The following is a 27,412-nucleotide window of genomic DNA, read 5'->3' as shown; positions in this document are numbered from 1 at the left end:
CGTAATTTAATGAGTTTATCCTCAACATTTTATCTCGACTTTTTTCTCGAAATTTAACAACTTTTTTCTCGTAATTTAATGAGTTTATTCTCAACATTTTATCTCAACTTTTTTCTCGAAATTTAATGAAATTTTTCTCATAATTTAACGAATTTGTTCTCGTAATTTAACAACTTTTTTCTTGTAATTTAATGAGTTTATTCTCAACATTTTATCTCGACTTTTTTTCTCAATTTCTTAAAATTTAACAACTTTAATCTCGAGATGGTTTTATTTTTTTTATTATTGCTTGGTCCTAATCCTCTTCCGTAGTACCGTACCAGGTTCCAAAAAAAAATAAAAATAAAATGGTAGCACCACAGTACAATTTATACAGTGTATACGATGGTACTGAAAGATACCATATTCATTTAACATCGGATGTTACATGTTACTCCAATGTACTTGGAAAAATACTATGGTATTACTATGGGACATGTGAAAAAACATGGTTATACCATAATACTAGTTGAATACCATATTCACATGTAATGGTATTTACATGGCCCTCTTAAGTATTTCAAAGAGTACCATTGAATAACCTTGGTACATGTTCAAAAACATGGTAAAACCATGGTACTTTTTTGTTGAACATGTTGAATAGAATGTGTTTCTTGTATTGCACAACCCTTCTGTGACACTGTAGCTATGCCAAATAATTCTCTCAATTTAGATGTTTCTCTTTATATCAGACTTGTTAGCTGCTGTCAGTTATACTGCTTTTGAAATACACAGGCAACAGAAAATACAGACTCCAGAAGAATAATGGTTTAATATCCATTTATCTGGGCACTAAAGTCTATAATACTGGCTGGAATTTCTCCTGAGTGAGTGTTTACTGTGTAGAATTGTGATAAATGGATGGGTTTTAGCAGCTAGCGTGATCATACCGCTAATGCTTTCACTGTGAAGGGCGCTGTAGTGCAAATTGAGTGCTCTGAATGACAAAGATAGGCAAAAGAGGCTCCGTCCAACACCACAGATGACAGGGACTCTGTGTGACTGACAGTGGGTGAACATTTCTCCACCACATGGGCTGCTGAACACATGGCTAAATATGTGCATGCAATACTTCCGCCTAATAATTAGACATCCTAATATAAAATTATTATCTATTCTTTGAAAACGGGCACATTGTTCCATTTAGCGGAAGCATTGTCAGGGGCTTTGTCATGAAAAATACCCCTTTGTGGCTTATTTGATACAGCCGGGAAGTGGTTCGTCTAAGGTTCAGTTCTTTTGTGCAACTCTCAGTTGTTTGTTTTACATATTGAGTCCATTAACAGCTTGCAAATAAAGCTTGTGTTTGAGAAAGCGCTCAAACTGATTTACATATCTGGTTTGCAGGAGACAAAAGAGCTTGTGGCCATTAAGAAGTTCAAGGACAGTGAAGGTAAAAGACTGCTACAACCAATTGCTTGCTTTTTCATCCACGTAATTTACTGGTTGGAGACTTTGAAATGAACTATAACTCTCTCATGGTTACCATGACATAAAGTTTAATTTACATTATTTATCGCAGACTCCAAGTGCCTGTTATTCAGTATATACGCTTTACACCATGATTGAATTTTTCTATTTACAAAATATAAATACAATTTTAAACCTGATTTCTGTGATTTTTATTTTATAGAAAACAGCATGGAATAAAAACTTAAAAAAGTAACTGAATTGGATTAAATTGATATTTATATTTTATAGAAATAATTGTTGAGCTTTCAAGGAAGTGGCATGAGATTGTCTTCCCATCAGGCTGTAGAAAGGATCCAATTGATGTCATCATTTTAAAAGGGAATAGACATTTGCTCTTTTCATGCTAGGCTAGTTTAATGATAGTTTATCTAATTTTCACAACAAAAAGACATGAGAATACTTTAAAAAGGTAATGGCACCCCAAAGTGTACACTATTTGTGTGAAGTGCCTTTTTATAATGTCACCTTCCTTTGAGAGCTCTATAGCACATTTATTTTACTCTAGAAAACTCTAGCCCCTTCTCAATCTTGCCTAACCCCCTTGTGTTCCCGCAGAGAATGAGGAAGTTAAAGAGACGACGTTACGAGAGCTCAAGATGCTCCGTACGCTGAAGCAAGACAACATTGTAGAACTGAAAGAGGCTTTTCGTCGACGGGGAAAACTCTATCTAGTGTTTGAATATGTGGAGAAGGTCAGCTCAAAACAGACTTTTTTACTTTCATACCTTGTCTGAATTGTAGTTCAAATGACATGATGATAATGATGTGTTGTGTGTTGCTATATATTTCAGAATATGCTTGAGTTGTTGGAGGAATTGCCCAATGGTGCGCCACCTGATAAAGTACGAAGCTACATCTTTCAGCTGATCAAAGCTATTCACTGGTGCCACAAGAATGAGATTGTTCACAGGGGTATGCCAATCTCTGTATTGTTTATAGATTTCTTAATTTATCTTATATTCATTTATTTGACACTATATTAAAGGTAACTTGTACTTTGTACCTTTTAAAAACATAAAAATGCATATATAGATACAAGGGCGTAGATTTGGTTTCAACATTGGGGGGGTTGAGCGTTGGTATGCTGCCTGTTATTATTTTTTTAATTTAAAAAAAATCTGTTTTATGTGTAGCGTTATTGGATAATTTATTTATTCTCTATCTATCTATCTATCTATCTATCTATCTATCTATCTATCTATCTATCTATCTATCTATCTATCTATCTATCTATCTATCTATCTATCTATCTATCTATCTATCTATCTATCTATCTATCTATCTATCTATCTATCAATCTATCAATCATAACTTTATGCAATTTATGTATAACCATTCATCAAATTCTAACATAACGGAGTGATTCTAAAAAGAAAGAAATTGTTATAATTTGAAACCGCCAGTAGGTGGCAGCGATTCAACGTTTTAATGAGTGAACTACTTAAATCGTTCATTCAAGCCAATTCGTTCAAATAGATAATTAAGGAAGAAAACAAACACCAATGTGCATACTTTTGTCATTGATAAGATGCTATTGAAAAATGAAGTAACAAAATAGACTGCTGTTTTAGTAATTGGTTACAGTTACACTGATAGTTATGGCTAAATTGCAATGGATTAGCTAGTTAAAATATATGTGGAGTGTACTTAGCTATTACAATGTTTTCATACCTCCTTCTCAGTACATGCTTTATTCTTTTTAACGTCCCTCTTTGAACAGAAGTTTAATATAGTCGGCTGGGCAATGGTTCTCTTCATTTTTTGGTGCATTGGTTGGGTGTTACCAATCGGTTCATTGGAAGGGGGGTAATTTTTTTTATTGTTACAAAATAAATGAATTATACATATGTTAGTATAGATCTACTGTGATTTTCATGTTGAAATATTGGGGGGGTTATAACTGATGGATTTAAATATTGGGGGGTTACCTCCCCCCCATCCCCCAAACACAAACTACGCCCCTGTATAGATAGCATAGATAGATTAAATAGATTTTTAAAATTTACAAATTGTATATGTGTGTGTTTTTTAATGTTAGTATGTGGGTTTTTCTGTTATGAAGTTCTCTTTGTAATTTATTGAAGTATTTAAGGAAGTTGGGATTTAAAGATCATTAGGAATCAAATATGATAAGATCTGTCATGGCTTTATTTTATGTCATTTTCAACATTTCTTATTTATTGCTTGTGTAATCTTTGTGTACAAAATGGAGTCGTGAACACAAATTGAGCTTACTAAGAAAATATCCATCCTTTTTATTTAATCTGCAGATATCAAGCCTGAAAATCTCCTCATCAGCGCCAATGATATCCTGAAGCTGTGTGATTTTGGTGAGCAGAGGCTTTCACTCGTCTGATTCAGGACCCGCCACCCCCATATTCACACTGATCTCTCTCGCTGAATGCTCGGTCTCCTTTCCAGGCGTCATGAGTCCCGGTGTGACGTCTAAAAACAAAAAAAAAGATCTGAAATTGGATTTGAGTGGAAGGGAATTAAAGTCCAAATCACACAGTATGGAAAGGTTTTAGTGAAAGGGCTTATTCTCTGTAATGCAAATTTTAAGTTGATTTTGGGTCGTCCCAGATATATGATTTCATAGACTGAAATGGAAGACAACTGAAATATCCACTCTTATCACAGAAAAGGACATTGTTAGCAGTGTTGGGGAGTAACTTATTCAGTTGTAACTATCTTTTCCATTTTTCTTTTTTTTTTAAAGAGTAGTGCAGATTGTGAATTATAAATTAAGGTGATATAATTATATTAATTAACAATATAGACACATTATATGAATATATTTTTTAGAATAATTATAAATGTAATTATATATTTTATGTATTAGCAATATTATCTCCTGAAATAACTTTGAACTTGCCCAGCAGCTTCAATATAGTTAAATACTCTGTTTTTTCAAAATGATAACTTGACTGTAATTTAAATTATGAGTAGCTTGTAGCTTGATAATCAGCTTCAAAGAAGCTTCCCCAGCACTGGCTGGTAGTATTGTGAATCTAGAAGATACAATCAAAACACAGGCTGTCATCTCCATACCTGATAAATCACATATTGTACTTCCCAGCCGCCAGGTTCTGCTCCTGATGGAATGTATATATTATTCACTCAGGGTTAAATTTTGCCTCCACACCGAATGCCATGGAAATTGAGAATGACTCACTCTACAGACTTTTATTTTTAGAGGGAAGAATATGGCAAGATTAATTAAGATCTCTGAATGTTGTGCGCAGTCTTGCTCATGCCAAATACCTTTTCGCTTTCCTCTTTCCCTTCATCTGTCTATCCGGGCTGGTCATCCCCTCTAGGCTTTGCCCGCAATCTCTCGGAAGGCAGCGATGCTAACTACACTGAGTATGTGGCGACCAGGTGGTACCGCTCACCTGAACTGCTCCTGGGGTAAGTCCTGATATATGTACTTCCTGCTCTATTTTCAAGGGGATTTCTAGTACACCTTGTTTCCAGAGACATAATATCTGAAAAATGAAAAATAATCTTTTCTGTAAAGCCAAAAGGCATGAAAAAATCAAATCCTCCTCAAACACAAGTGCTAATATGCATTGAGGGCACATCCTTTTTAAAAATGTTGATTTGATATATCCATTAGATGTGACATCAGGAGTGAGGTGCATGATTATTTGTCCTTGTCTCCATTGAAGCGTTATTTTCTAGTGTGTGCCACTAGACTAGATGAATGCAGTGGAACATTTTTTGAAACTCTCACCATTTAAATTCCACCCACACAAATATTCTCTCCCTCCCTCTTGCTGTGTGTTAGTGCAAAGATCTGTGTCTCAGTGTTATGTCTATCTATCTGCCTCTGTCTCTGCATGCATCTCTCCTCATCCCTCTTTCATTATTAAGGGTGCCATTGTTCAAACTTAGAGTTAGGGATTTGAACAAAACCTTAACTCTAAGCATGACACTTTGGTGTGTAAATCTACAGACGCTACAGACATGAATGTGCAGCTTTGAAAAGTATTGCTATTACTTTTCTAAGCAATCAGATTTATGATTTTTGCACTTCAGATGATAAAACAGGTGTTTTTTAGACCAAAGGCCCCTTTCACACCAAGGACAATATCGATAAAGATATCATTTTATAAATAGCAGAGTCCACATCACAACTATAACAATAACGGCACAGAGAAACAATATAATTGGAATCACTTTCACAAGGATTTTTTTTCCCATCTGATAAACAATAAAAACATTGACAGCCAATCAGAATCCATCCTGCTTTAAAGAGTGCAAGCATTTCAATTACCAGAAAACATAACTGCAGCATGTGCTTATAATAAACAGAACAATATTGTGTGTTGGTGTGGACGCTGTAATGGTCATCTTTAAAGTTATCGTTCTTGGTCTAAATGGTCCTTTACTTTGAAGGAGCTATATTTAGGGAAACTGTATTACAGAAACATCAAGTTAGAATGCTATCCTATTCACTTAGGATGCAGAACCTTTTCAAATTTTAAGTCAAGAATTAAAATAGGAAATTTCTGTAATACGGCCCTGTTGAGAACATTATAGTGACTTGGTGTGGGCTCTTTTGTCTTGGGCCAGTAAGCAATCATCTCTCTAGCAACCCATCAGATCTCCTCAGCAATCACAAAGCATTATTCTAAAAAAAATCAAAAAAAAAAAAAAAAAAAAAATCTTTGGAACATCATAGCAACTGCATAGCAACACCTTAGAAACCACCCAGAACACATTAACAACTACAAAGCAACATTTAAAAAAAATGCTTAAAAAAAAAGAAACCACTCTGAACAACTTAGCAACCACAAAACATGCTAAAAAACCTCTGAACATCAAAGCAACCAAATAGCAACACCCAATAGAAACCACACAGAAAATACTAGTAACACCATAAAAACAACCCTGAACACTCTAGCAAAACCCTATATAGAAACCACCCAACATCATAGCAACTGCATAGCAACACCTTAGAAACCACCCAGAACACATTAACAACTACAAAGCAACATTTAAAAAAAATGCTTAAAAAAAAGAAACCACTCTGAACATCTTAGCAACCACAAAGCAACATGCTAAAAAATGCCCCTCTAAATGCCATAACAACTGCATAGAAACACCCTGGCAACCACCTTCACCTCTCTGCTCTGGTGACAGCAGCTTTTCCAAGGGCAAGCACTGTACGTTTTCTTAAGAAAACTGTTTTTTGTCTTGTGTCTGTCAATGAAAGACAAAAACAATCAAACTACTTTACTAATATAGTTGTTTAAACAGCTTGAATGTTTAAACGATGTGTATTTGAAATAAAAATTATCGATAAGGAAATGGAAAACTCAAATGAAGGTCATTGCTTGACTTATATTTGTCTTCTTGGCTCTCGCAGAGCTCCATATGGGAAGGCGGTGGACATGTGGTCAGTGGGGTGTATTTTGGGAGAACTGAGTGATGGGCAGCCCCTGTTTCCAGGCGAGAGTGAAATCGACCAGCTCTTCACCATTCAAAAGGTGTTGGGCCCCTTACCACCAGAGCAGATGAAGCTGTTCTACAACAACCCTCGTTTCGCCGGACTAAGAGTAAGGACCTGTCTTCTGATTCACTCCTCTGTCCTGTTCTGCGTTTTCCTCTCCTCGCCTCTTCTCTCCTCTCCTTTCCTATGGCACGGATCCCAGTATTCTGAATAAGTGGCTGCCTATGACTCATGTATCGCTGTGTGCCAGTGTGAAACACAACTGGCTTTGCCTTGACAGGGCTGATCACAGTACATAATATTCACACACATGCACATAGACTCACACATGCAGTACATACCCTCAAAAAGTATTTGGACATTTTTCGAGACTCAAGTCACATTTTAAATTATGTTTTGTGATCATAGAATAAATTATGCTAGACCTTTTCTTTTCTTCGCCATATTTTCAATTAATTTTCACCCTGTAGGCATTTATTTTTCAGTAAAGACTAGCTGACTATATATTATCTAGCTAATTACCTTGCTGCTTATAAATGGATGAATATAAAAGTTTAATTTCTTTTATCTTACTTGTAGATTAGCTTAAAGATAAGAAATCTAGCCCATTAAAGAAAGTCAGCCTATAATTGGTATGTTGCCATGCAGTGTATTTAAAGGTAAGGCTTTATTTTGATGGTCCACTTTAGACACCCTACTAACTATAAGTACATATCAACTAACTCTCATTAGAGCATTAGTATACTGTATGCTTAATATCTGCTTAAACTTTATTTTGATGCTCCCCCAACAGACATTAAACTAAATATAAGTAACTTTACAACTACATGTCAACTTATCCTACTAACCCGAACCCTAACACCTAACCTTAACCTAAAGGTAGGGACACACTAAATCGACGCCAAAGAACTAGCACTGATAAATGCAGACTGTGCTTTCACCTTGCATCACCTGCATCGGCCGGGGCAAAAAAACTGCACTACAGTCGACTGTTGCGTCCTGCACCTGCATGTAAGGAGACAGCTATATATACCGCTGTATATTGTTCAGAAAGGGAGACCCGTGTTGTGCTGAATTTTGACCCCCTGCCAAATTAATTATTACCGCCCTTGTTGAAGTTGCTACCTGATTGCCTAATCTTAATCCCACACCTAATCCTAACCCCTTTCCCTACTCCTAAACCTACCAATACTAGGGGGGTAATAATCTGGCAGGGGTCGAAATTCGGCACAACACTGGCACTGCAGGCTGCAGAAATACAAACCGTAAACAACATTAATTCTGATCACTTTCTATATTCCACTCGGCTCACGTTAATATTAAACATTCACCCAGGAACACTCAGGTACATGGTGTAAAATTAGAACAGCCTTCTGTCTGTACCACCTTGACTTGTTTGCTCATTGTTTTGCTATTATTCTCGTGCTTCAACAGCGAAGTCAGTTTTTTAACACATAGAATCGGTGTTGGTCTGTCGGGGTCCGACTAGAGCCAACAGTGCAGAACACACCGGGAAAACTTAGTCGGCCGACATGGTCTGACATTGCCCAACGGCCAATCGTCACCTTGGTGTGTCCCGGGCTCTACTACAGTCTACTAATACTCTAATGAGTTATTTGACATGCAGTTGAAAAGTTACTTATAGTTAGTAGAATTTCACCGCTCAATGCATTTAACCAAAGTATTCCATATTTGTAATGATATATGCAATTCTTCTGCTCTATTCTTTAGTTCTCCCTCTGTCTGCATTTAACTATGTATGTATGTGTTTTTGTGACAGTTTCCTTCTGTAAGTCATCCTCAGACGCTTGATAGAAGGTACCTTGGCATTATCAATGGACTCATGTTGGATTTAATGAAGGTAATGCAGTCTGCAACACTCATTAGAGAACATGGTTGTGGTCTATTTGGTGTGGATTTATTTTAAAATTAACTGCAGATGTCATACTACCCCCAAGTGCAAAGTGTTATTTAAGACTGACTTTGAATGGGTTTTTATTGTTCTACTGTGGCATGCCTCTCCTCATTCTCTTTTCACTGTATCAGAACCTGCTGTGCCTGAACCCCACCGAACGCTTTCTGACAGAACAGTGTCTGAACCACCCAGTGTTTCAGGGTCTGAGAGGGCCGGAGCGGCCAGCTGCCCCATCACCCACCCCACCTCGCTCCTCGAAGAGAAAACCATACCACGGAGACAACACCATACCCAGCCGGTCAGTAATTGCTACTTCTATACACTAGGTTAAAGGTGAGATGTGTTATTTTCGTGCAAATAGAGGCAGCATATGCAATTGTCAAAATGATGATTGTTTCATAACATGTTTCCCAAGTAAGAAAGTAAGTAGGGACGAGATATTATGAAGGCAAGACAGAAAGACCTACCACCCAATGGTACTGCACTCCTTCAATATCATTTAAAAATCACCCCAGGATGCAACTCTTGATTTTGGTTAAAAGAATGTCCAGAATATAAACATTTCGTGTTTATCCCTATAGGAGCCACGGCAGTAAGAGTTCAGGTCACCGGCGCGCTAACAGCAAGGACTGCTCGTCTCTCCCACGCCATGAGGACCTCCACCGGAGCACCGACAGCTTCTTGAACGGCAGCAACATGCCAACCTCATCCACCCTGAGTCCCACGCTACACCCCAAGAGCTACCAGGCCCAGACCCTGAGCCGCTCAGCCTCTTGCAGCAAAGATCTGGCCAACAACAACCTTCCGCACCTCCTCAGCCCTAAAGACTCGAAGGGAAAGACTGAGTTTGATTTCAACCTGGGGCCTAAAGTTGGAGGTGCCACTGTAGGAGGGGACACCTCTACAGGCAAGTACCTCAAGTCGTCCAAATCAGGCCGCCACTCATCCTTCCTGGAAGGGAAGACCAGCACGCTGCAGTCTGGGGACAAGCACAGTCGCCATAACTACATGGAATCCTCGCACGGATCCATGCCTTCTACGTCCTCCTCCAAAAGCTCCTCGTCTTTCCTCAGCCTGTCCAAGAGTCATGGGGCGCTGAATGATGCCAAGTCCGTGAACAATCTCGCAGAGACACGACTCCACCTGGACGATCCCATGGTGGGATCGGGCTCAGGTTCCCGCTACTTCCCGTCCAGCTGTCTAGATCTAAACGCGGCTCCTGGCAGCCCCAGAGGTGAACGGCACGCTGGAGCGGAGCGGCAGGGCCACAGCCCTAGTGGCCGAGGGAACACGCGCCTAGAAGGGGGTACTCTAGACTCACGACGTTCTTCGGGACGGAAAAAGACGCCGGATGAACCGAAGGCTTCTGACACTCTGGACCCAAGCAGGGCCGCAGGAGCAGGGGGCCATCCACACAATCTGCCCTCACCACATGAATCCTATCCTTATGGTCTCGGCTACACCAGCCCGTTCTCCTCGCAGCAGCGACCTCATCGCCACTCCATGTACGTGCGTAGAGAGCGACACCGGCCGCACGGCCAGGAGACAAATTTGGTGGTCGGGCAGGGAGTGCCAACGCGTGCCAGCAGCCTACAGCTCCTCTCGCCGCAGCTCCAGCATCGCACACTCCCACGCCACAACACCAGTTCCTCCCGAGAAGAACTCACGCAAGATCTGAGCAGGGTCAGTGACCTGCTCTCGTTTTATCTCCGTGTCCTGTGGTGTATTAGGCGTTGATCTCGCTAAAATGCTAATCTCTGTTGGTTCCTTTGATTAGCATTTGAGGATACTCTCTTATCTATGTGTCCATCTTTGTCTGATATTACTTTTTCCCAAATTTTCTCTACCGTTCGCAAACAGCAATAATACAAAAAGGGCTTGTTCGCCATAATAATTTCAGGAGATTCGATTGTGATATGTTTGCGTGTGTGGATGTGATCTAATTTAAGATACGGCTCTGCTGCATCCTGCATTCATGCATTTTGTTTCATTCTATCTGATTATTACATGCACACTCCCAGTGTCTCCCAGTGTCTGCTTATTTTGCTGTGTGTTTATGTCTGCAGAATGACCAGTCTCCCAAAGAGAAGCCTCATTCTCGCCCCCCGATTAAAGATTCTACGAGGGACAACACAGCTTCCTTCCACTCACAACGCCCAAAAAACGAGGTCCGAGGTCTCAACAGGACCCTCAGAACGCATCCATTCACACTCTCACAAGATGCTATTGTTTTTCATGCCGCTTTGTTTTTTTGTTTTTTTTTAATGCATTGATCATAAAAGCAAATCACATTTAGCTTTCAGACCATTGATATGGATGTTTTGTAAATGTTCATGTCACTACATTAACTGCTAGCTCCTGTCTTCAGCATTAAATACCTAGGTTCTCAATTAAAGGGACAGTTCACACATAAAAAAATAAAAATTTTGTCATTATTAACGCACCATCATGTTGTTCTAAATTTGACTTTCTTTTTTCTGTCATGCAATTGCAATGTAGGGAAATAATCGTTCAAGCTTCAGAAAGGAAACAGAATTAAAAAGTGACTCATATGGCATATATATACAGCATATTTTCCATGCCTTACAATAGTGGAATAAACTGAAATTCCAAAGCCAAAAGTCTTTGCTTCTGTGTTCCATCGGAGAAAGAAAGTTTTTAGAATGATATGAAAGTGAGTAAATGATGACAAAAAAATTTCAATTTTGAGTGAACTATCCATTTAACCTCTGTTTCTTTTTTCTTAATCATTCCTTTTTCCCCAAGCAAATATTCAGTTACAGTAAAACACTATGTACAGAAAGTTGTAGGAACTACAGTCTCATACTGTCCTGTAGTGTGACCATCCTCTTGTAACTCAGGCTGGGATGTACCATGACACTCATATGGAGGATGGAACCTCGTCCAAGGAGAACAGAATCATCTACAGTGACTCGATGCCTCGTAGAGTGGGAAGCTTTTACAGAGGTACCCTAAAAATTAACTGAAACAAGATGCTAAGTTGTTGTTTTAATCTCTGCATTTTGATCATTCTTAAAATACCATGCCTGACTACTGTTTTGAAAAGCATATGTTGGGGTGTTAGGATGGGATTCTGGTGTGCTGTTTTGTTCCTAACTAAAAAACTTTAAATTTTTATGTACACAATGGTTTAAAAGTTTAGAGTCAGTAAGAATTAAAAAAAAAAAAAAAAAATTTTTTTGACTCATTTATGTGACCAAAGATTAGTTAAAAACAGTAATATTTTGAAATATCATGACAATTTAAAATAACTGTTTTCTTTTTTAAAATGTAATATATTCCTGTGATGGCAAAGACGAATTTTCAGCATTATTACTCCAGTCATGCAGAAGTCATTCTAATATGCTGGTTTGGTGCTTAAGAAACATTTTTATATTATTATTGTTGAAAACAGCTGTACTTTTGTAAAAACCATTATACATTTTTTTTTTTTTTTCAAAAGTACAGCATTTTGTTTAAATTAATGTGTCCTACCTGAATAAAAGTATTAATTTCTTAATAATAATAAAAACTCACCCCAAACTTTTGAACGCTAGTGTATGTATGTATTTATTTATTTGTGTAATAATAATATTTGAGTTAAGCACTGATTCTAGCTTTTATTTGTTCTGTCCTTTTGTGCAGTCCCCTCTCCTCGACCTGACAACTCGTTCCATGAAAGCGCCGGACAGAGCCGAGTACCAGCGGTGGCGGCAGAAAGCACAGCCATGACGAACCACCCTAAACGTCAGACCAATTTTGACCCCTGGTGAGCACACACGCTTGTTGAGGCAGCACACCCTCAATCGAGACAAATAAATCAGTCTGTGCCCATATACATCCACTGTTAGATGAAATACTTTGATAAGCTGGAAGTGACCACATTAAATATTTGGTTTCAAATAAAAAACTAGAAAATCAAGGTAAAAATATGTAGTGGGTGCAGAAAATAATAAAGCATGCCCACTTCGCATTCTTTCTAAATTCAACAAACCTGGTCATAGGCAGAAATGTATTATAATTTTAGTGTGTTTTTATTGATTTGCTTTCATAATCCAGTTCTCAGATAATATGGCTGTTCATTTCTTATGTAATAGGGTCAGTCTTAAAATAGACATCAAAAACATGTCTATTTCACCAACAAACACATGAACAAAAAATGCTTTAAAAAAAAAAAAAGTCTGGATTTTCATGTCTGTATTACAATGACATTTTTATTTGAAAATTTAGACAGGGATGTGCTTTTCTATGTGCATTTTATTTTATTATTTCATTTATTTTATTTATTTATTTTTTTGAAGTTTGACCCAGAGCTCTTTGCATTTCTTTGTGAGATTCAACTTTTAATGATTTCATTTCTAGGAATAATTCAGAGGCCATGGTCATGAACCCACCCGAGGTCCCTAAACAAAAAGAAAAACAAGGTTTCTTTCGAGCCATAAAGAAGAAAAAGAAGAAGTCACAGCCGGTAAGAATGTCCCATTCATTCATTTACTCATTACATTTCTCTTTTTCAACTGTCAAAAATTTTATCAAATGCAGTAAGGAGAGAGTAATGCTTTAGCCAGGAGACCTTTTTTGTGTGTGCATTTTTTTTAATTATTATTATTTCACATGTATACGTGTTGCTTAGCTGCTGTTTGTGTATGTCTGTCTGCTAGTCATTGAACTTAAATGATGTATGTTATACACAAGGTAGTAGTATAAGATAGAGGAATACTGTCTCCCTTTATGGCTTAAATTGATAGACAACCTTTACCCTTTTAGCGTTCAGTGTGAAAAGGAAGGTGAAGTGGGCGTATCATCCCAAAAAGGAGGCCGTCCACTTGTTCCATTGTCCAATTAATGCCCAACAGAATCCAACCAACATGACTCTCAGTGCAGTTCAGTGCCTTCAGTAGTATTTCCCCATAATAGCCATATGGAGACCATTACAGACCCGAGCAGCATGTGTGTGGCAGAATCTGCCTCTACTGTGCTCTGTCCACAAATATTGAGCCAGAGGACCGTATGTTCATCTGCTGTATTCAACAACAAAAGATGTTTGGTGTTAATAGAATGAGCCACTGGGGTTTTGTGCGTCTTATATTGCAGACGGACGGCAACGCGGGAAGGAACCCGAGCATCAAGAAAAGCCTTTTCCCCCTCTTTAACTCAAAGAATAGCTTAAAGCATAACTCTTCTGTCAAAGTGCTCCCTGTTGTCCCGCAGCCCATGGTATTGCTCTCATAAAACCGCGCCGCTCTACCAAATAAACATCTCCATTGCATGTCATGCTAAATGTGTAGGTGTTCTATGACTGGATGTCTTTTTGTCATTTTTTTTATTTTTTTTTCCAGAGCCATTTTTTTAACAAGTAAAACATCAGGTCCAGATCTATGTTAATGTGTATTTTCATTCTAGCAACTTCTAGATAGATGCAGTTTCAAAAATTGTGGGTAAATCTAAAGGGCTGTTTACACAACACTGTTTTCAACTAAAAACGGAAAACTTTTTATGTTTTGGCCGTTCATTTGGCCAACAATGTTTGGGGGGTCTGAAAATGCAAACTTTTGTAAACAAGATTCAAAGAGCAAGTTTTTGAAAACAATACCTTTATCGTCTTCGTGTAAACTGCAAAAACGTGAATTTCTGAAAACTGTGACGTCATGCACATGTGTATTACCTGTTCAGTCTATAGGCTGATTTTTTATTTATGTGAAAAGTTGCTGTTTGGATTTTAATAGGCAAATACTTAAGAATCTATGAAAGAATCATTATTACATTGATTATTATGTTTCTAGCATGGTATATGTTTAGCAATGGTTCTTTTAACCCTTAAAGATGGAGTGTGTAGCTTTTCATTTCTTAAACAACCATGTAGGAAGACACATCATGGCCATATTCCAGGATGTCAAAATTCACCAGGGTTAAAATTGTGAAAGAATGGTTCAGAGAGCATGAAGAATCATTTTCACACATGAATTGGCACCTCTGAGTCCACACCTTAATTTCACAGAAAGTCTCTGGGGAGTGCTGGAGTAGACTTTACAGAGTGCTCACCTCTTGCATTGTCAATACAAGATCTTGACCAAAAATTGATGCACCTCTTGATGGAAATAACATCACAACATTTATTTCCATAGAGATGTGCATCATTTTTTGGTCAAGATCTTGTATTGACAATGCAAGAGGTGAGCACTCTGTAAAGTCTACTTCAGCACATGGCAAAAACTTACACCGAGGTTAAGGTCCGTGCCAATTCATGCGTGAAAATGATTCTTCATGTTCCCTCCCAAGAGTTCTTTCACAATTTGAGCCTGATGAATCTTGACATTGTCATCCTGGAATATGGCCATAATACATCTTGATACATGGTTGTTTAAGAAATGAAAAGCTACACACTCCATCTTTAAGGGTTAAAAGAACCATTGACAAACATATAACATGCTAGAAACATAATAATCACTGTAATAATGACCCATCCATAGACTCTTAAGTATTTGCCTATTAAAATCCAAACAGTGACTTTTTTTTGGCTGGGCAATGTATATATTTTATAGTATATATTTTATAATATATATATATATATATATATAATATATATATATATATATATGCACATCTGCCTCAATAAATATAGTTTCATTCTAGGGCTTTTTCCCTAAAAAAGGTACGAATGAAAATACAATTAATGTGTCAGATGAGTAAATTGTAGAAAATCACCAAAAATAATTTGTTCTTTCGTGTTATTTTTACATAATTAATTGTGCTAATGTGTAAATTAATATATTCAATTTTAATTTACAGCCAAAACCTAAATAAGCCTAATTCATCTTTGCACACACCACACGCATTTAATTTATGGGCTCAAAAGCTGGCGGCACAGACAACCTCAGTTTAATATTCCATGTTGTCTTACATAGTGAATCATTGATAATGAATTTCAGACCACGTTAGGTAAAGAAATTTGTCTTTTAGTTGTTGAAGTAACAGATCTGGTACTGTGTGTTTTACACATCATCGCTTAGGTTACTGCTAGCATCGCAAAAGCATCAGCATGTGTTCTGTTAGATGCATGTTAGACCTCATGACCGTCTTTAGCAGCGCCTGCTCAAAGAGGATGCACGTTTTCTCATCTACCATTCTCCGAACCTGAGAGAGAGTAGGAGAAGTGGTCAAAAATGTCTTCAAACATACAAACTCTGTCTTCTGTACACACACACACTTAAAAACACTTGCACATTTTGGTACAAAGGTCAGAAACTGGACACGTCCCGAAACACTCAGCTCTTTATCTATCTTCAATAATCCATCTTCTCCAGAAACAGCTGGTCATTGGAATTAAATCCTTTTTTAATTCTTAAATTATTTCTGTCATAAACAAATGGAGGCTGTGAGCTGGTTCGCAGGGCTGTATTCTGGAACGTTTCCAGTCTTCTGGCCTAATGCACGTGATTATGGGTGAATTTTTGTTGGGAGAGGCAGAAATTGTACATAAATCCCAACGTTCAGGTGATTTCACTGGTTTTGTGGTTTGATCTGTGTGCCAGGTTCCTAGTGAGGCCCAGCAGGAGCAGCTAGTGATACAGAGACCAGTCAAATCTTCGTCTCATCACAGCAGTCGACACCGCAACCGAGATCGCGACCGGGAACGTGACCTGGAAAGGGACAGGGAGCGCGATCGGGATCGAAACCGCGAGAGGGATCGCGATCGTGACAGGGACAACACTTGGCCGCCCGAAAAGCAACCAGATGTGCAGCCTCAGGTAAGAAAAACTTCAGACCATCTGATAGTAAAATAGTTTGTTTGTTCTTGCTGTTCAAAAGTGTGGGGTTTTTCAGAAAAACATTCCATGATTTTTTCCATATAGTGGACTTCAACAGTTCAAACTGGAGGGCTCTACACGATCCCAGCTGAGGAATAAGGGTATTACCTAGTGAAACGATGGTCATTTTCTAAAAAAAATAATAATAATTTATATACTTTTTCACTATAAATGCTCGTCTTGCACTAGCTTATTCCTCGGCTGTGATCACGTAGAGCCCTTTGAAGCTGCATTTAAACTGCAATTTGGACCTTCAAACTGTTGGCAGCTGTGAAAGTCCACTATATGAAGAAAAATCCAGGAATGTTTTCCTCAAAAACCTTAATTTCTTTTCGACTGAAGTAAGAAAGACAAAAACATCTTGGATGACATGGAGATGAGTAAATTATCAGGAAATTTTAATTCTGAAGTGAACTAATCTTTTAATGCATCCTTGCTGAATATGTGTATCCATTAACTTCCCTGATCTTTTTTATGATTGCAAACCCAAACACACAGACTTGAATTTTTAATCTTGCTTCCCCGTTTCAGAACCAGCCTCTGAAATCCCTGCGGAAGCTCCTACACCTCTCCTCTCCTGCTACGTCCAATCAGCCCCCACCTCCCGATCGCTCGGCAGAACTGCGCTTCCAGCCCATTCCCAACCCCCCTACCAAAGGGAACCTGAACGAGGTCAGAGGGCACCCAGCAGGCAGCGTCACCCCCAATACCAAGAGCCGCAAACCCCACAACTACCCTTTGCCAGGGCAGATCGAGTCCAGCTGGCACGTCTCCGCTCTGAATCGGGCCGAGGGCGCACCGTACCCAGACCAATTGGCAAACAAAGGTGGGCAGAACGGTATCGGCTTTACCAGAGCCGCTCGCGCGAGAATGCCGAACCTCAACGATCTGAAAGAAACGGCTCTTTAGAGGAGGAGGACCCCTTGTGGCCTCTAGTGTACTTGGTTTCTCCTTTTCCTTCCTGGCTACCTATGGAATGCTATTGTTCATACAGTGGTACACAATGCCACTTCTGGCCAGAAGGTGGCAATAGTTATGTCTCAGATTTGTTTTTTAAAGCATCCACATTTGATAGAATTTGTATTATTGTTCATTACATCTGGGTTCAGTTTTCTGTTGAATATATCTTATTGACGATGATATGAATCTATGTATTTGTATATGGAAACTTAGGGATGGGGACACAAAAAAAAATCTGTGGAATTGTAAGAGCTTTAGTTTATACACGAGAATGTATAAATATTTAATGTGTAATAATTCTATATTTCATGGAGATTATTTAATGAATTATTGGTGTGTTAATAGTTATAATGTACAGAGTGCATTTTATGGTGGTAACAAAAGTACTTATTGTTTCTGAATTATTTTCCTCTCTTTATCGAGCATTGTTTTCTGATATGAATTCTCAGTGCAGATTAGGTCTATATTTCACACTCATACTGCAGGTTATTGAATCATCCCTATATAAAACAGACAACTGATGCTTCCTAAACAGGTTCGGTGTTACTTTCATTGCGAGACCATTAAATCAACGTCCCATGATGGCTATTTGTCTCACTTTACCTGTAGCCGGTGTCTTACATTGTTTCCCATGAGCTTGGCATTCAAAACGGGATACTAACCTAAACACTGAGATCAGATAGTGCTTGTATTTGGCGTCAGTTCATTAAAGCCCAGATCCCTGAAGAGCTGGATTTCCTGTGAATAATGAATTTCAGCAGAGAGGGCCTAGGGCCTCTCCGTGTCTCCCTCTGCGATCTAGACCCCACCAGCTGGTGAATAAGTGTGACTTTGCCTGTGGCACGAGTGAGAGTTTACAAGCAGCTTTGCTCAAGGTTGTGAGAGTCAAGTCTGTATCTCCGTCCTGACGTGACTTCCAGCGGTCGCTTCGCGGGGATTCGGGTGCATGTGCGCATGATTCGTTTAACAAACTGAATAACTGGCGGTTTTATTTTAATCCGTTTAACGGCATGTTTTTGAAGAGATAAAAGCATTGCCTCGGGACCTGGTAAAAGGGTTTCAAAGACGTAATGCAGTTATTGATCTGTTAGCGGGGAGCGCAGGTGGGAGACGCGGTGAGATTTTTGAGTGGCCCCTGAAACGCAGCACATTTCCATTCAGGCTTTCGCTTTACATTTCATCAAATTATATTTTACAAATACAGATTGAAATTAGATGGATATAAAATATGCAAAATAGCTGTATTATTAAGGATTCCTGGCATTTGAATACCAATGCAAACAGAGCAATATAGCATGACTTTGAGGTGAATTTAACATCCTTCATAGAGTTGCTTCGGAGTATTACATTTTTATTTATTTACATTTATTATCATGACAGGCACTTTGCTCAACAACTGAAGTTGCTCATAACCCCCCCCCCCCCCCCCCAAAAAAGAGACAGAGCATTTTCAGTAACTCTAGTGAAATATGTTCTTCAATATTTTTACGAAAACAACTTTTCTGTTTGGTTTTTGAAATAGTATTGTTTCAATGGTGCACTTTAAACAGACATTTCTCACAGGTGTTTGTGTTGATATGGTGTTTGATTAAAACTTCTACCTTATCTACCTACAGTACATGAGCTCTGTCTTTCACAGGACTGGATTAAGATTATCCATATTCGAGTTACGCATTCAAGTACAGTCAATACAGTATTGTTTAGGATTATAGGCATTTACATCAAAAAGTCATGTTTTTTATCTGTTCTTGTATCTCTGTTGATTCTGTTGTCTCAGCACTATTTCAGTGTGCTATGCGTAGATAATTTTCAGTCATTACGTTCAGTTATGTTCTGCTGTGTTGTCTTTCATGGTTAAACTGCCATGCAACTGTTGATTTTTTTTTTTGTAGGAAGAGATGGTGAATCTTTTCTATGCTCGTTCAAAAAGTTTGAAAGTCACTTTCTGGAACTTCTTGTTGAGTATTTTCAGGTTACTTTTAGTGACATGAAACACTTTGTTCCTGAGTAATGCGGTCTGCTGATTTTTCTTTTGAGAGTATTTCATCCTTCCTGAGCATTAGAATGTGATTCCATCACTACTGGATTAACACCTTGTCCATAAACGCTCTGACATCCTTTAATCTGCAGTACGTTGGCACAGTCTGTCTCCGCGGTGCCAGGTAATCCTCCCATCAGCCAGCTGTTAGGACTGCTAAGATAAACAGTTTGGTTGTCGCCAGCTGTGGTGAGGTCGCCTGCGAGTGGTAATCTATGACCAGCCTTGTTAACCCACTACGAAACATGTAGAATGTCACTGATTCTGAATTTCCTTTGTTTTGATTTTTATATACTGTCACTTTTTTTTTTTTTACTTTTAAAAGAATCATGCTAACAGAAGATCAGGGCAAAACATGCCACCATACTAGCGTACTAAAATATTCTGAAAGCTCGTTTTAAGTGTTAAAATAGCAAACTGATCTCCCAAGGGCTGCGTCTACCAACATTTTTGTCAAAATGGAGCCTGTTAGTCGTGTGATCTAGCTAGGGTGAATATACAGTACCGGTTTAAAGTTTGGGGTCAGTTGTTGTTTTTTGAAAGAAATGAATACTTTTATTCAGCAAGGATGCATTCAATTGCTCAAATGTGACAGTAAAGACATTTATAATGTTCTCTTTCTATTTCAAATAAATGCTTTTGAACTTTCCGTTCAACAAAGAATCCTGAAAAGAGAAAAAAATATATCATGGTTTCCACAAAAATAATAAAATATTAAGTAGCACAACTGTTTTTAACATTGATAATAATAAGAAATGGAAAAATTAACTGTGGAAAATTCAGCTTACATTTTAAAATATATAAAAAAGAAAACTTATTTTAAATTGTAATAATATTTTGCATTATTACTATTTTTACTGTATTTTGATCAAATAAATGCAGCCTTGGTAAGCATAAGAGACTTCTTTCAAAAACAATCAACCCCAAACTTTTGAACGGTAATGTAGGTGAAGTGGATTTTTCTGAACATTGTTAGCCATTTGGAACCTAATATTAATGTAAAAAAAAAAAAATGACACTGACAAATTGTGTCCCACTTTACCTTCATTCACCTTATATGACTGAATGAGCAGGGTTTTGACTGCCTTAAATGTATGCTGAAGGATATTGTGAAGGTGTTTCTGAGTGTTTCTTGGTTCACTGCCATACTGAAGTATACCTGCAGGTACTGACAACTCATCTGTCATGGTTTAATAGCCATAGACAGCTTGTCTTATATTGGCTTGTAGCATCTATCATCCAAAGAGGATGCCCATTTACTTTTCATTGTCAGCTGTAGAATGCAGCGATACAAATATTCAGGTTCATCCCAGAGTATAGATTAAATATATTAGACAATTAGTCAATATTCGTTGACTCTCACATTTGCGTATGGCTGTTCGTTTTCTCTTTTTTTTTTCTCTCTCTCTCTCTGGCTTGGCAATGAGTAAAAGCTGTGTCCTTTTAGAATGTAATGTATTTAACTCTTTTATCAGTTTACCAGTTACGTCTGCATAAGAATGTAAGCCTTTAATGCAAATAAGGCTCAGTTTGCATCTTTCATGGATATTGAAAACAGGTCTCTCTTTTCTACTTTAGACATTTCATAATGTTTATTCCACCTTTAAGTATTGAAATCACTGCCACATTTTGTGTCTAAAGCAGTTGTTGTGCCAATTAAAGCCATTGTGAAGTCTTGCAAGGCCAAAGGTTTACAATCTATCAGGAACAAAAGCGTTTATTCTGTCATGTGAGCATTCAATTTGTCTGTTCCATGAATTCGCAGATGTATATCTGTCATTCTCTTTATTTTAGTGGACTGACTTCTGAGTCTGTCATAGAATGTACTTAGAAAGACATCTGTTTTTGTTTTATTTAAATGTTAAGACTGTTCCTAATTATATGTTGAACTGTTTTGCTGAGTTTTCGCAGTCCTGTTTGCTGAATTGAGAACATGGTCCATCCCCAAATTGTATTACCCTTTCTGCTTGACAGGATTGACATGAACAATATACAGCAGTTGTCAATACAACCAACCAATCAGAATGTGACTTCCATTTAGACAACAGCCATCACTTTGGATACATCTATCAGGCCCGCGCAGATCTTCAATGTTCTTTACATCCCTCACTGCTAAGATTTTGACTTTTTAAATGTTCCTTTCAGTTACCAATAAGTGTCTTGTATTTTTTGTTATGTGTAACATGCTTTTACCTATCCTAAAATCACCACATATAATGTGATAAAAGTCTGCAGTTCCCATCTGGGCCTGCTTCTATCCGATTCGATTGAGTCTGTAAACGGAAAGTTATTTGCTTATAACTTTTTCATCACCAATGCACAACATTTAGCTCGAACATAATCATCACCACTCACTCAGCACTTTGTCTATGTCTTTTGTGAAGACTATTTGTCTGTGTGTTCTCTTTAGGGTACAAGTGGGAAACAGCACCCTAACGTTGTTTGATTTAAGTCCAGGCATGTCTGACTCCAACAGCGTTTATAATGTATATTCCGCTGTAATTAATAACAATTAAAACAATGTCTACCCAACTATGTTCTAGCATGCATCATTTCATTGCAAACACCGACACAAAACAATGGAGGCCGGTAAATAATAAATGGATAATTTATCGCAGCAATTACAGAAGAAAAACGACACTGAAAAGAAAGAAACCAGCCTTCGACTTGCCTCTCCATGAAATGGCATATTGTATGTAGTGATTTGCATCAACAGATTGCCAGGGAAGTTGAATTGAGTTAATTGTATGCATTGAACCATTAACTGGGTCACAGAAGGTGATCGTCCGGCTTTATAATCTGGGATCGTTTGGCTATTTCTCTCTTTTTTAACAGACAATGGTCGGACTAGGATGTGAACAATTTCAAACTAGCTTTTAACAGTAAAGGGAGGAGCTTTGAGATAAAGGGCATTAGATAAGGCCATTAGTGCTCCGTGGATTACAGTAATCCAGCCCCTTTAATATCAGTGCGGTGGTCCACCACTCGAAAAATAAACCATCATGGAGTACAGACTGCAGAACACGTTACTGTTAGCCATCCTGCTGGTGTCGGAAGGTATGTTCCATTATTTTCACTAAATTAGCAGAAATTAATTTCACAGAAAATGATTACATTTTTAAAAAGTGCATCAGATTTAAATCAAATAAACACTGAAAAATATGCTAAACTAAATATATAAAGAAAAATGATTGTGAATTATAGTTGTATAATGTGAATTTAAATCTTAGTAAATTCTATTCAGCCTGTATTAACAGTTCATTTAGCCTAATGAGATAATAAAAGTCTTTTACTCTTCCACATTTTCCCAGGTTTTGTTGGGTTACAAGCGCAAGAGGTAATTAAAAACATTTGATATTGGCATAAAGGCAATTAAAAGACAAGATATTGATAACTATGTTGATATGTGCTTAGGATGGCGAGGGCAACGACACATGGGCTGAGAAAACCTGCAAGTGTGACTGCGATGAATCTTCTAGCAAACTGCTTTCCAAGGGTTCTTCATCAAGTTGGGCGCAGGAGATGGACTGCATGCCAGGTAAGAAAGAAAAACGGTCTGAATGAAATATGGGAGAGAAAAAAAAGCATTTAATAGAATGTAATAAGCACTAATGTGATTGTTTTGTAGACTTCTCATCATTTGTCCTAGTTTTGAATGATCTCGGCTCTGCCACTATGAAGTGTTTTGGTTCAAAACGTGTGTCAAACAAATATATAATGAATCATTTTCCTTCATTACCTAAATAGGACAGTTAACTGGGTGAATTGTGAATCAAATACCACTGAAATGCTCGATTTGTCAGGAGAGTGAAACTTCTGAATGGGGCTTTGCGCTAACATTACTCTTTGGGAATTGAGATGGATGGATTAGTTAGCACTAGCTGGTGCCCTTTGGAAACAGAAGGCAGGACATGTGTGAATGAGCTGGCTCCCGGACAAGCCCCCGCCTGCAGCGGTGCAAAAAGTCATTAATCATTTGGTTGCAGCTTCACCTGGGCCATGTGTGCCATCACCGCATCCCATTGGCACACCACCACAGGGCAGACATGCTCCATTAACACAGACCAGCTTGTGTTCTGAGTCTTCTGGGAATTATGTGTTAGAATCAAATGAAAAGGAGGAAAGTTGAGATGAAAAAATAAATGAAAGGCTTAAGAATCACAGTGATGGACAGGATGCAGGTTCATAGTCCCATTATGTTGACCCTTAGAGGGATAGTTTACCCAAAAATGAAAATTCTGTCATCATTTACTCCCCCTCAAGTTGTTCCAAACCTGAATAAATTTCTTTGTTCTGCTGGGGGGCGAGATGTGCTTGGTTACAAACATTCTTCCAAATATCTTCCTTTGTGTACAGCAGAACAAAGAAACTTGTTGAACAAAATTGGAACAACTTGAGGGCGAGTAGATTAAAGATTTTTGAGTTAATTGTCCCTTTTAAGTGTTGACTTTTGCAGACATTTTTAAAGACACTTTTTCTCTGAAAAAGAAGAAATTCAGATCAAAGTTCATGATTTCTCAATCAGAATGCCTTTTACTTTCATCTGATTTCATTCAAATCAAAACCAGAGGAGGGTATGTCGAAAAGAGTATCCTATATCCTTGAAAAGAGGGACTGTTATATAAAAACATTGATGTAGGACTGGAGCTTAAGTGTGGAACGTGACCATCTGTCAACTTAAGTCTTAATGGATGTTGATCTTTCACTATGGGGAACTAAAGCTTTTGGGATTGTAAAGTCACGAGTGGAAGCACAGAATTACAGAGCTGCCAGATTAACGCTTTGTCCATTTCCCTTTTTATAACAGCCGGACAAAGAAATCTCTCTGATCGCATGACTAATGTTTCATTAAGCCCTCTGTCAGACATGTCGGACATCCTGCAGGCTCTTGTTGAATGAGCCTGTCCACGTTTTACTGATTCAAAGTCAGAAAGCCTGAACTGAGCCGATGCATATTTATAATTTCACTTCAAATTATATGCAAAGAAAACTATTCTTAATTTACTGTCCAGAGTGTCCCTACCATAAGCCCCTGGGTTTTGAGGCAGGATCTGTGACTTCAGATCAGATGAGCTGCTCTAATGAAGACCAGTACACAGGCTGGTTCTCCTCCTGGATTGCAAGCAAGGCAAGGCTCAACAGCCAAGGATTTGGGTGAGTTCTCTGAAATACTGCTCAGTATGGTGGCTGTAAGAAAGAAAGTCTTATCTTTTCAGTAAAATTGAATAAAATACAGTTAAATAAACTTTTTACTGCTGATTTCACATGTTCCTCAAACAATTTAACTTTGTTAAAAATTGAAGTAAAAACAATCTAAATACTAAATCCTTATATTTTGCGGTTATAAATAAAACAAAGATCATTGGATTACTTTTTTACAAGAAAATACTATTTCAGTCTTTATACTTTAAAATTTCACATTTAATTCAATGTGTTACTTGCTGTTTCTTTGTAAATATTTGTGAAATTTTTTTTTCAGTGTACTAAGTGCAAACTACATTAGGTGAATGGTCTACCATGTTTTATGCAATTTATTTCCATCCATTTAGTTGTTTTAAAAAGTGCTATATAAATAAATGTTTACTTACACTACTGTTCAAAAGTTTGGAGTCAGTAAGATTTTTTTTAAAGAAATTAATACTTTTATTCAGCAAGTATGCATTCCATTGATCCAAAGTGACAGTAAAGACATTTAAAAAAAAAAAAAAAAATCTATTGCAAATAAATGCTGTTATATAATGACCTTTCTAATGATCAAAAATCCTTTATATATAAATATTAAGCAGCACAACTGTTTTCAAGATATAATAATAATTATATAATAAGAGATAATAATAATAAATGTTTCTTGAGCACCAAATCATGATTTCTGAAGGATCATGTGACACTGAAGACTGGAGTAATGATGCTGAAAATTCAGCTTTGACATCAAAGAATTAAAATACATTTAAAATATATTAAAACAGAAAACAGTTATTTTAAATTGCAATAATATTTCACAATATTATAAGCTTTGGTTTGCATAAAAGACATTAAAAAAATCTTTAGACCCCAAACGTTTGAATGCTATACTTATTGAAACATACTGTTGACCAGCAGTTTTAGAGATTTCGCTATTAAAGAGACTTTGACTATATGTCCCAGCTGTGCCTGGCTGTCTAAGTTCCAGGATACTAACCAGTGGCTTCAGATTGACCTGAAGGCGGTCAAAGTGGTTTCTGGGATCCTGACCCAGGGGCGCTGTGACTCTGATGAGTGGGTTACCAAGTACTCTGTGCAGTACCGCACCAATGAGAAACTCAACTGGATCTACTATAAGGACCAAACTGGAAACAACAGGGTAAGAAGACAAACAGCCCATTCTGGAATAATGAGGGTTCAAGACAAAAATCACTTTGCCTATTTATTTGAAGGATTAAATAATTATTGTCACTGTAATTATAGTATTGCAACTTGTAAAGATGGCACTGAAGTATCTAATTCAGTCTAGTCCATGGTTTTATGTTTTCTACACTTACTTGTTTTTCCTCAGGTGTTCTATGGAAACTCTGACCGTTCTTCCACAGTCCAGAACCTGCTGCGTCCACCTATCGTAGCACGTTACATCCGTATCATCCCTCTTGGCTGGCACACTCGCATCGCCATCCGTTTGGAGCTGCTATTATGCACGAATAAATGCACCTGATCTGGAACACTCCAGCAAAGCCATACCCAACTATTTCCTGTACTGCCCCCTTTCTTGTATCACAACATGCCAAAGTGAACATCACTGCATAAACTCACTGCACTTGTTTCTATTTTATGGTATTTTCAAGGAGGAAATTATCAGTAGATTGTGTTAGTTACATTTATTTGTGCTAAAGATGTTTTCCTTTTCTCTTTACATTTTTTTCCCTGTCATTTTGTATTCGATTTATGTATAAAAATGTTTTTTTTTGCTTTGGCAAATCAGATATAAAAGAGGGTACCTGGTGCAAGCTCAGGCCAGAGGCAGCAACTTTGGTAATATGGCTAAACCAGAGGTTAGCTTATCTGGAGAGAGGTGGTGAGATCTTGTGGAGTTGTACTGAATGTTGTTATTGTGTGATCTGATGTGGTTTGTGATGGTGATGTAGGGTATTTTATTCCCACTGTTATGTCCAATTCCTTTTTGTGAGCCTATATTGATTAATTGTATTTGTGGCTTACCTGAGAAACCACAACCTTGAATAAAGAATGTCTCTCTCTGTGCATTGTGTATGTCCAACAGTTCATTTGGATACTATAGAAATCAATAATAAATATACATAAAAATTGTCAATATATAAAAATGTATATGAATGGGAACAACATACAATATATTATTAGGGGAAATAAGCATTTGCCCTTCTTTTAATATCTCTCTTGTAAATTATATATTTTTTCTTAATTGACAGCTGATCAGCCTTCAAAATTAGGATGTTTTTGGTCATCTGAATGACAAATATAAGATTTGTTTAAAAAACAAAAACAAATTTTAAACAACCCCAGTGAAAAAAGGGACAAAAATACTGCTCATATATGTAAAAACTATTACATAGTTCTAATTAAAACTGTAGTATATAGTGATGATTATGTCTGTAACAGGGTTGACAAAAATATCAAACCATGAGGAAGAAAAGTAGTAATAAAATAAAAAATTATATAGCCTGAAATGGCACAATACAATTTCTTGTCATTTTAAGTTATCTTCATTTCATAGA

The 27,412-nt window shown here is 37.6% G+C and overlaps 2 protein-coding genes across 2 annotated transcripts in view; both read left to right on the top strand.

The window, feature by feature from the left end:
* cdkl5 (cyclin dependent kinase like 5) overlaps positions 1-17,870 on the top strand; it is a 35,544-nt gene extending 17,674 nt beyond the window's left edge. Inside the window, exons 4-18 of the mRNA XM_067387220.1 lie at positions 1,387-1,432; positions 2,068-2,204; positions 2,304-2,424; positions 3,783-3,842; positions 4,833-4,923; positions 6,887-7,076; positions 8,751-8,831; positions 9,017-9,183; positions 9,467-10,495; positions 10,948-11,053; positions 11,747-11,852; positions 12,531-12,654; positions 13,248-13,353; positions 16,418-16,633; positions 17,225-17,870. Of these exons, the coding sequence (XP_067243321.1) occupies positions 1,387-1,432; positions 2,068-2,204; positions 2,304-2,424; positions 3,783-3,842; positions 4,833-4,923; positions 6,887-7,076; positions 8,751-8,831; positions 9,017-9,183; positions 9,467-10,495; positions 10,948-11,053; positions 11,747-11,852; positions 12,531-12,654; positions 13,248-13,353; positions 16,418-16,633; positions 17,225-17,602 (2,958 nt within the window). The 3' untranslated portion in view covers positions 17,603-17,870. The remainder of the gene's footprint in view (positions 1-1,386; positions 1,433-2,067; positions 2,205-2,303; positions 2,425-3,782; positions 3,843-4,832; positions 4,924-6,886; positions 7,077-8,750; positions 8,832-9,016; positions 9,184-9,466; positions 10,496-10,947; positions 11,054-11,746; positions 11,853-12,530; positions 12,655-13,247; positions 13,354-16,417; positions 16,634-17,224) is intronic.
* A 4,823-nt stretch (positions 17,871-22,693) lies between these two features.
* On the top strand, positions 22,694-26,376 carry rs1a (retinoschisin 1a). Its single transcript, XM_067387219.1, has 6 exons — positions 22,694-22,748; positions 23,003-23,028; positions 23,106-23,229; positions 24,704-24,845; positions 25,836-26,031; positions 26,224-26,376. The coding sequence occupies exons 1-6, from the start codon at positions 22,694-22,696 to the stop codon at positions 26,374-26,376; spliced, it is 696 nt and encodes a 231-aa protein (XP_067243320.1).
* Positions 26,377-27,412: the final 1,036 nt, after the last annotated feature.

This window comes from Chanodichthys erythropterus, chromosome 6 (assembly GCF_024489055.1).
Source record: "Chanodichthys erythropterus isolate Z2021 chromosome 6, ASM2448905v1, whole genome shotgun sequence".
In the NCBI taxonomy this organism is placed as follows: Eukaryota; Metazoa; Chordata; class Actinopteri; order Cypriniformes; family Xenocyprididae; genus Chanodichthys; species Chanodichthys erythropterus.
The sequence above is the reverse complement of the archived record's forward strand: the minus strand, read 5'-3'. Positions and strand labels throughout refer to the sequence as shown.

Excerpts from the sequence above, each read along its gene's own strand:
- rs1a (XM_067387219.1), top strand. The coding sequence starts at position 22,694 with ATGGAGTACAGACTGCAGAACACGTTACTGTTAGCCATCCTGCTGGTG. Across the intron at positions 22,749-23,002 it reads CATCCTGCTGGTGTCGGAAG|GTTTTGTTGGGTTACAAGCG; the intron begins GTATGTTCCATT and ends ACATTTTCCCAG. Across the intron at positions 23,029-23,105 it reads TTGGGTTACAAGCGCAAGAG|GATGGCGAGGGCAACGACAC; the intron begins GTAATTAAAAAC and ends ATATGTGCTTAG.